We start from the raw sequence: 9,572 nt of genomic DNA, 5'->3' as shown, positions 1-9,572 counted from the left end.
TCCTTTTTTGTCAAACTATTTGCCTGACTTGCTGATTTGAGGTCTCTGAAGCTCCTGCCTACACAGCATTGTGGCCCAGTATACAAAGAGCATTAACACAGACTTTAAAAACCCAGATTTTTCTGAACAGGGAAATTCATGGAGTTAGATTTATTGAGATAATATTGACATTTGTAATCAATGGTAGTCACCAGGCTTTGAAAACAACAGATACCATTAAAACAATTTGGCAGAACTCAGCTGTGTTGACCCTTTATCATTACATTTTTTTCTGGGTTTTATTGTTGTGTCATCGTCTTTTATCTTTTAAAAACAAGACTCAACATCCTAACAAACTTAAGAAAGCCAAACACTTGATAGTTTCAAATCAACAAAAACAGTATCAGACGAGTTATCTCCGCTCCATAAGGCTAAAAGGAATGAAAATGCTTATGATCTCACAAGATCTTCAACACAGATATGCATCATGAGTCCTGGGGCTCCTTGTGGCAAGAAAATAACACAAAAAGTTTCACATCACGTGGTTTTGTTTTAGGGGTGGGGTTTTTTTCTGGTGTAATCCATAGTCTTTAAGTCAATAAATATCTTCATGGTTGAGTCTTCTAGTCCATAGGAATAAATCTATAATACAAAGAGAGATTTGGTGGGCAGTAGAGTTCAGAGACAGCTACTGTTGATGCTGGATCTAGAGTCAGGAATATTTTTGGATATGATGCTCCCTGGTCCTTTTCCTCCATCCGTTCAGGGGAATGTCCGTGATTATTGTCCTTGTTGGTCCCTGGTTTCCACAAATCCTCAAAAACACATGATATCCAAATGTCTCGCGGTGTTGGTAAGAGAAACAAACGTCCGGTTCCAAACAAGGTTGTCCTTGAAACAGAGGACTATCGAGTGACCTGCAAAGAAAGAGGAAGCATGAAAAGCAGCAGTACAGGGATCAGAAGAAGAACTTGTCAGTGATATGAATGGATGCTGGGGATTAAAAGAGATTTGACTCATTAATGATGACAACTAGTAGATGTACGACTCTCAAAACCAGTGCTATCTGACATGCAATGTGACAGAAACCACTGAGAGAGGCGTGGAATGATTAAAGTCAGTGTGCTTATTAGTTGAGACATCTTTAGATAAGCAGAAGGGAAGCCACAAAATTGAAAATGCCCAAATTATAATTAGAAAGTCAAGTGTTGAAAAAAAGTGGTTTTGTAAACACGGACAAATGTCTATATACAGTAGTACTATAAACTATTAATCATTTCTAAGAGAAGACATCACTTTGTTCATGTCGGGGCTGCAATTTAAGTTTATTTTAGTATTGGATAATCTAAAGATTACAGTCTTGATTTATTGATAAATAGTTTGGCCTGTTAAAAACGATAAAATATAGAAAAATGCTCACCACAATGCTTTAAATCCAAATTGATGTATTCAAACTGCCTAATTTCATCGACCAACTGAAACATATTCAATTAGCTAATTAAGAAGACTAAGAAAACCAGCGTATATTTGCATAAAATGAGCTTGAAACTTGGTTTGCTTAAATGACAGCTCTCTAGTTAGCAAATGTTAGCATGCTAACGAGCTAAACAAACATAGTGAACTGAGTAAAAATATACCTTCTAAACATCAGCAAGTTGGCATTATCTTTTGGATTTTTTTGTCCATCAAATATTTATTTAATTGATCATTTCAGCTCTATCTCAAAATGTAATCTCATCGAAGAAAACTTTTTTTTTTGGTGCTGCATATCTCACAACAGCCCATCTGTCAAAATTGTGACAGGTTCAAGGTGAGTGTTTACTCCCAGCTGGTCTGTTTATAATTCGAACATCTGCGGTGTTACACGGCAAAACTGAGACGACAGTGAGCAGCTAGAAGTCAGATGTACAGAAATGCAAATAACATAATGCTCAATGATTTCTATGCAAACAGGGAAATATCATTATTCATGACGACATACTGCTTGCATTAGTTTTCTCGGACGTTTTCATGAATATAAATCTCAAAGATTGGAAGATGCAGCTTGTACTACCCTCACTGTAAACAGAACTCCAAAAATACTCGGGAGGTGAATGTTGTTCCTTGTTGGTTTGCCCTTTAAAAGTAGAACACAAGTAACTTTTTCTGTTGCCCTCTGATGTATGAAGCACTGTGACACAAACACACACACACACACACACACACACACACACACACACACACACACACACACACACACACACACACGTACACACCAATAAACTTGCACATTTCTGTCATTCAATTAGCAGTTGGCGGGGTCTCACCAGTCTATCCATGAGGGGTTTACCGCACACAGTTAGTCATCAGAGCGATCAAACTCTAATATTTTGTGGTAGTGAGATTTATTCCTGCTAAGAGCTGCAGCTGAAGATACACATCGTCCCGCTGTTCGGGGAGCCACAATTTAATTTTCACTTCATGTGACAATCCTCAGGAACCACAATGTGAGAGAGAATGTGAAAATGATTCAGTCTTGCTAATGTCGCAGCAGCTGGCTGTAGACAAACATTCATGCATTAAGGTAAACTGTGTTATTTTGCATTATCAGAGGCAAATGTTTTAAAAGATGCAGCATATTTCTCATTGGAGCAACATTTTGAATTGGGCTGTCGTAATAATCCACCAATAAATGCTTATACAAACATGTTGATTATTGTTGTAACGACGTGTTCTGAGCTCTTTCTCATTAAAAAAGAACATAAAAACATACTAAGATACACAAATATAAAAACTAAATTTTAATTTCAGGAGCAGCATTGAAAGGGAGTTTCATCTCGCAAGGGAGAAGCGGAGGGGTTAAACACAAAATTAACAGAGTAAAACAAAGCAATGTATACGGCAGCTGGAACAAACGTGTGAAGCCAAGTGAAGTCTTTTCAAAGCAATTAGCGTGCTGTGGTGCTGAGGTTTATGACTGTGGGGGCTATCAGTGAGTAAACACACAAGGGGAGTCAGGAGAACAGAATGCAGATCCTCAGGGTTTGATGCTTAAGCCGCTTCAGGATGAAAGACCACACTTGACTGGTCAGCTGAAGGTTCTAAGACCCTACCTTTGATGGAGGATACTGAAGCACACGTGTTGGTCATGTGCACATGTCTTTGTGTGTGTCCCATGCTCATTATTATCTAGACAGAATTTTAAAATGACGAAGCATCTTTCAAAATTTTCTCAGTTTTGTGTGCAATCATCTTGTCAAATCCCTTCAGACTTTTATTGTAGAATATTAAATCATGGTTTTAATGTTGCTCTAAATTAGCTAATTGTATCTCAGGTCACCCTCCTGCAGCGTTACTATAAAAAAAGAAATCAATCGTCGGGTAGAACGAAAACAGGAGCCTCTTTTCAGGCTGTCCATCGACTATCGTCTTTCAGCTTTTTAACCCTAAAAATCTGTTCATTCACACACTGTTTCTGACTGACAACACACTGCGCTATAATCCAACACATAGCATGGTTCAGCTTCAGTGACATTAGCTTATTTTTTGTGAAAAAACAAGACACATTTTGAAGCAGATTGAAACCACAAGCCCAAATTTGTGCTTAAAACAACTGCACAACTTAATACAACTAAATAACTCAAGAGGTATACATTAATACGCTGATTGCAGCTGGTTTGTAGAGTACAGCTTTTAAAGGATCTACAAATAAACCCTTTCATACAGGAGAACTCTGCTCACTTCTTTTACAGTAATATAAAGCAACAGGAGAGTCTGACATGTCCTGCATTTAATGCTGTTGCTGCCATATGGTTTACCTCTCTGCCACCATGTGGGATAAGGCTCTTGGGTGGCAGAGGGATTAAAACACTCGCACATAAGATAAGAGTTCAAACATGGCACACAGCTGGCAGTGTTTGTAGATGGGAAGCCAGTGAGGGATTGTCGTCATCACTGCACTAGCAACTCCTACTGGTTGGTTTGGACAGCATTGTGCTGCAGAGCGGCTTAAAGCTGAGTAGATAGTACAAATGTCCATGTAAGCTACTGCTTCATAGTGACGGATAGGATGTAAATATTTCGTACCAAACAATCAGACTCTTGGGTTGTTAATCAAACCTTAATTTAGACTCGACTCTCACTGTATGGAAAATGACTCTAGGCATCAACTGCAGCACATCCATCTCTTTTTCATTTCCAATCATGGCCTTAACTCCATAATAACATAACTATTCCTAAGATTGTTTTATTATGTTTCTATGAGAAATAAACATATTGTTTTATGTGGGATTTACCTGCAGTCATAGAGAACACTGTGGATTCAAGATCGCAAGGTTATTATCTTTCTTCTAAACTAAGCGCTCAACTGCACCTATAAGCCACCCTTCACTTAGAGAGATATCTAGAGCAGTGGTTCTCAACCTTTTTTCAGTGATGTACCCCCTGTAAAATATTTTTTCAGCCAAGTACCCCCTAACCAGCGCAAAGCATTTTTGGTTGGAAAAAAGATGTAATACACAGCGCTGTGCCATCAGTGTCTGATTTATTAAACTGTCAACACTGAAGATTGCATTGTTGCAACAAAGGTTGTCATTTATGAACTTACACTTTTATTTTATTGAATATTTATTAAATAACTATTTTTAAAGGATTTTTGAATGGATGCTAATTTTAAATATATATATTTTGAAATCTCACGTACCCCCTGGAGTGCCTTCACGTACCCCCAGGGGTACACGTACCCCCATTTGAGAACCACTGATCTAGAGGTCAGACCCAGCATCAGTCCAGGAGCTGACTGCTTAATGAGCTACTGCCTCCGTCAGTCAGGAGCTACGTACATGCAAACTGTGGTCTAAAATGTATTGAGAATTGCACATTTTGCGTAAGTATCTCTCTGTCAACCAACAAAAAAGTGAAAAGAACACAGTACAAGGATATTTGCTCAAAAAAAAGAAAAAATCTGAAAGTGGTACGGTTCAATTTCTACATTTCAAGCTATTAGTCATTACACAGTGGCTAGAAGTATCTGTTAAATGATTGTGGTTCAGAAAATGTAAGGCTTATTTCCAGTGTGTCTCAAAAAGCAATCCACCTCAGACAGCTATCCATCACCGACCCTCTGAACAAGCACCGTCGCACCTGTCAAGTGGGGAGGCTCGGTGGTTCTTTTGATCTTTGATTGATGGGAAGTGAAAAGCCGGAGCTGCCAGGGTTATAATCCCTGACATTACCAGCAGGACTATAAAACTAGCTGCTCGTGGACATGCAGAGAAAGAGCGAACAACTGGAGTTGTCCAGGAAGGAGCCTGCAGGGTGATACGTTGCATGATTCATTGATGTGACTTCATCATGAGGTGGTTTGACACCATCATTCTTCATCAACAATGCCACCGCTGGACATTAAAGCAGAAATCATTTCAAGGACTAAATAAGGCATGTACTCCAACTGATGGCTTAGTTTACACCTATATTATGTATCCACTTTGAGAACAAATGGAATCAAAGGCATATACTATAGAACACAAGGCTTTATAACTGTTTCTTTTTTTAACATTGAAATATCGTATTTTTATATGATTGTTGTGGCAAACATGTTAGCTAACAGTTTCACTTTTAAAGTACCAGACAATGTAATTTAGAGCACTGTATATAGAGCACTTTTCTAAACTGAAGTTACAAGGTGCTTAACATAAGATCAAATCAACACCTTATAAAATCATTAGATTTTATGATAAATCAGATTCAACCAATTTCAGAAATGTAAGCTGTATAAGATATCTTTTCACATGTACATGTAGTAATCCGATTCATTTTTATTCTTCAAAAAAAAAGTAAGTGCAGCTTTAAATTATAAAAATGAGCACTTGAGACTTGACTTGGCTGTTGTTGGACTTAACCTATAAAAGCATTAAACCATAAACCTTTAGATCTTGAGTTTTCACCTGGCCACATGAAGTCTTTGCGGCGTCTAAGCGGACGGTCAATTTGTGACTTGACTGAACTCTGGCAAATCATATTAAAAAAGTCAAAATATATCTTTAATCAAACAAATTCTATCTATTATTCTAAGCCGGATACTATGCAGGATAGGTAAGTCATTTTAAAAGAAGCAGCTTTAATCCTCTAAAAAGAAACCTGAGCTCAATCTTCAGCAGAACGCTCCGTTTAGGATGTTAACTGTCCAGGAAGCTCAGGTACAGAGGCCCCTCCAGCATGCACAGGCCGTCCCTTGCTGGCTCTCTGTAGGAGGCAGCAGGGCCATGAGCAAGGGGCGAACCCCCCTCTGACTCTCAAATCAAAAAAAGAGTGGAGGTTCTGACGGGTTCTACTAGCCACCTGGACCCCTGCTTGTCTGTGCCTCTGTTTCTGCTTTCCCGCGGCTGTGTAAGAGGGCATGAATTATTAACCCGGCTAAAATAAAAAGCTCTGCTTCGTCCATGCCTCCTGTAGCCATGAATAATGGAAGAGGCGGCTCAACTACAGGCGTTTGGTGAGTCAAACACTGGGCTGTGATGGATGGCTAAGGGCCCACTGTGACCCCCCCCCTTCCTCCTCACCTACCATCCACCTCAGGTCCACCACACCCTGAAACCCAAAACACGCGTCCAGGTAACCTCTATTAATCTCGGAATCGCTACAGCTTGAGCCCTCCTGTCCTGCCTCAGCACATCCTACTCGACAATTTGGCTTCCTGGGGGGATTTTTTGTTTGTTGTTTGTTTGTCTTTCTCCTGCCTTCACTTGCCTTTGTTTTGATTCTCGCTGACACTTTTGAAGTGATATGCAAGACTGTTCAAAGGCGGGACCCGACTCCAGCCTGCTCTCTTACCCTTAATGCTAAAACCAAGAGGATGAGACGGAGACATGTGAGCAGGGGATCTCTGCTCTGTTCCCAAGAGGGAGCTTTTTTTCCAATTTGTACCACTGAACTCACTTGTGTACAATCACACTGATTATAACGGAGGTGATAATTGATTTTCAGTTTGTTCCAAGTTGTCGTGTGCCACATGCGTCCGTCTTTTCTCACTAAACCACAAACTGAGAATTGTGAGTCTCATGATGATCGTTTCTATATCTATTTGATCTTTTTATGTACATTCTGTTCTCAACTTAGAGTTCATTCCTGACCGTATTCATTGTATATAATTATTGTTATTCATGTGCATCAATCCGGCACACGTCCTCTCTACCCTGTAGTTCAGATTTATGTGAAATTATACTTTATGCAGACGACATGGGATCGTGTTCCCTTCATTTAAAATCGAATCTCCATTAATATCTGCTTTAACTCACTCTAGAGAAGCAATAATGAACAATATTTAGGCATCAACAGCATGCTGGTATCTTGTTTTCAAGTAAATCATTGATTAGACACTTTTGGCGACTGTCATCCTGCATCATCTGCACAACATGGACCCATGTGGGGAATAAAAATTATGGAGATTGGCAGCGAGCAATGCATCATATTACTGCACCTTATTTGTTAATTTATTCTTCTCTGATGAGCTTACACAGAAATAATAGAGCATTATAAGAGCATTGTGACTTACAATATATCAGTGGTATGATATACAGTGCAGGTATACACTGATTCTCCAGTGCGTGAAGAATTCTGTGGCCTCCTGCTCGATCCAACAGTGTTACCCGATTTCTAGATACCTGATCTACTTTGCCAAATTAGCAACTTAAGTAAAAATACAATAAAGTGTCTGTACTTAGCCTTCCACAACAAATTACCAGATGTAGCCAAATAGATAGCTGAACTTAACTCACCCCTTTCTAAGACACACTTCACTGACTCTCCCCTGTGAGTCACATCTTCCTCTCCCGCTGCCTCCTACTCTGCCTGCTGCTAGCTCTCATCTGAAGTTGATAAAGAAAATCTCCTCTAGTGCCATCTTGTTTCTTTCTTTTTCAAACAAGTATCTAGCTCTCCTTTATTGTTCTAGGGTCACATTTTGCTACAACTATTTTTAAACTAGGCCAGCCTTTTACTCATCATAATAAAAGAATATGTAGCATTGTTTTGTGAATTAAACCCACCTTGGTTGTCTTAACTTTGTTTCCTGTACTGCAGCTCCATCCTTTGAGATCTGGCAGCACTTTACACTCTTCCCCATCCATGCAGGGATGCATCTGGCACCACCACTTCTGTGCAACTATGGATGCTGCGAGGAAAAGAAAACAGTAAAATAAAAAGATTGAGGAGGCAATTCAACACATGCTGTTTTTAAGTGTAGCTAGGTTCTGCCCTGGCTGAAGCAACAGCAAGTGCTTCTGGTCTCTGTGTACATCACAGTGATTGAAGAGAGCATCTTTTGATCTCTGCCAAAAAGAGGAGAGACTCGTCAGTCTTGCCCCGGTGTGTTTTCAGGTCTGAATTACAGGGCGTGGGTCAATGTCAAGCCGGTGAGTGTGTGAGCAGGTGTGTGCAGTGTGAGGAGGGTGAATGTTAGCATGTAGGAGGGGTAACAAAGCGTGCAGCAGAGGTTTTGCGTGTCAAGGTCTTAAGTTGCTCCGAGGAGGCCTTCAGGGGAGAAACAGCTTCCCCCTGATATTTCTAAAACGAAAACAGAGAACTGTCAAATCAGAGGAATTCCCTGTCGGAGCCATTACAGTGAAAACAGGAGATAGGGATCGATTCACCTGTAACTGAGGCCAACCCTTTGACATGATATTAAATGACCTGGCCTTCTGTCAAGGTCTGATATGGTCTTGACAACAGACAAAGGAGCGAATGAATGAACTTGTGGGCTATTTGATTTTTGAGGATAACAAAGCCTTCGAGACACAGCAGCAGGATCATAACATCCTGTTTTCTCCTTTAATACAATAACCCTCTCGTACACAGATAATAAGCACCAGAAGCATTGTGACAGGTGTGACAGATTTGTCCCTGCATTCCTCCCCTAATCAGAAGTCAGTCTCAAATCATTACCGAAACTATAATGAGAAACCTGGCGTACCGTCTACACAAGATGGAGCCGCTCTTGTTGTTCCCGCCACCTGTCCAGGGAAGCAGGAGCACTTGACAGTCTGGGATCTCTCTTCGATCTTGTTCTTGTTGCAGCATCGGTGTGCGGCAATTACCTCACAGGTTCCCGCTTTCACATGAACTGGAAGCGGAGACAGACACAATGGTTAGAGTGTATGTGGCGGCAACAGTAATTCCCTTTTGTCATCAACCGCTAGAGCAACAAATAATAGAACTCTATAAATAGATGCTAGTAATTGTTGTCTGTGACTTTTCCTTTATGTACACAGGTGTGAAGTGTGTTTGTAAGTTTTTCTACACGTTTGTCCAAGTTTTTTTAATTCCATTAAGAAATGACCATAAAAAACAGCATTTGTCTGTTCTCTCACTGACTTCCACGTCTGTGTCACTCAGCTGCAAGCCCATGTGTGTTTACTGAAGACATGCATCTTTCAAAATATATATAAATATATAGTTTTATTTTAAAAAGAGGCATATTTGTCAACATTCCACTAAAGTACTTGAAACAAACTTCATACATACATCTTCAGCAAGTACTTTGTATGAAATAATTAATACTCCAACATTTAAGGACATAAATGTATTCACTTTCTTGCTGGAAATAAGTTGAGAAGATG

The 9,572-nt window shown here is 39.8% G+C and overlaps 1 protein-coding gene across 1 annotated transcript in view; it reads right to left on the bottom strand.

The window, feature by feature from the left end:
- Window positions 1-819: 819 nt before the first annotated feature.
- tafa3a (TAFA chemokine like family member 3a) overlaps window positions 820-9,572 on the bottom strand; it is a 32,062-nt gene continuing 23,309 nt past the window's right edge. Inside the window, exons 2-4 of the mRNA XM_054617640.1 lie at window positions 8,927-9,076; window positions 8,004-8,128; window positions 820-896 (exon numbers count right to left, since the gene is read on the bottom strand). Of these exons, the coding sequence (XP_054473615.1) occupies window positions 885-896; window positions 8,004-8,128; window positions 8,927-9,076 (287 nt within the window). The 3' untranslated portion in view covers window positions 820-884. The remainder of the gene's footprint in view (window positions 897-8,003; window positions 8,129-8,926; window positions 9,077-9,572) is intronic.

The sequence above is a fragment of the Anoplopoma fimbria genome, chromosome 17 (genome assembly GCF_027596085.1).
Source record: "Anoplopoma fimbria isolate UVic2021 breed Golden Eagle Sablefish chromosome 17, Afim_UVic_2022, whole genome shotgun sequence".
NCBI lineage: Eukaryota > Metazoa > Chordata > Actinopteri > Perciformes > Anoplopomatidae > Anoplopoma > Anoplopoma fimbria.
The sequence above is the reverse complement of the archived record's forward strand: the minus strand, read 5'-3'. Positions and strand labels throughout refer to the sequence as shown.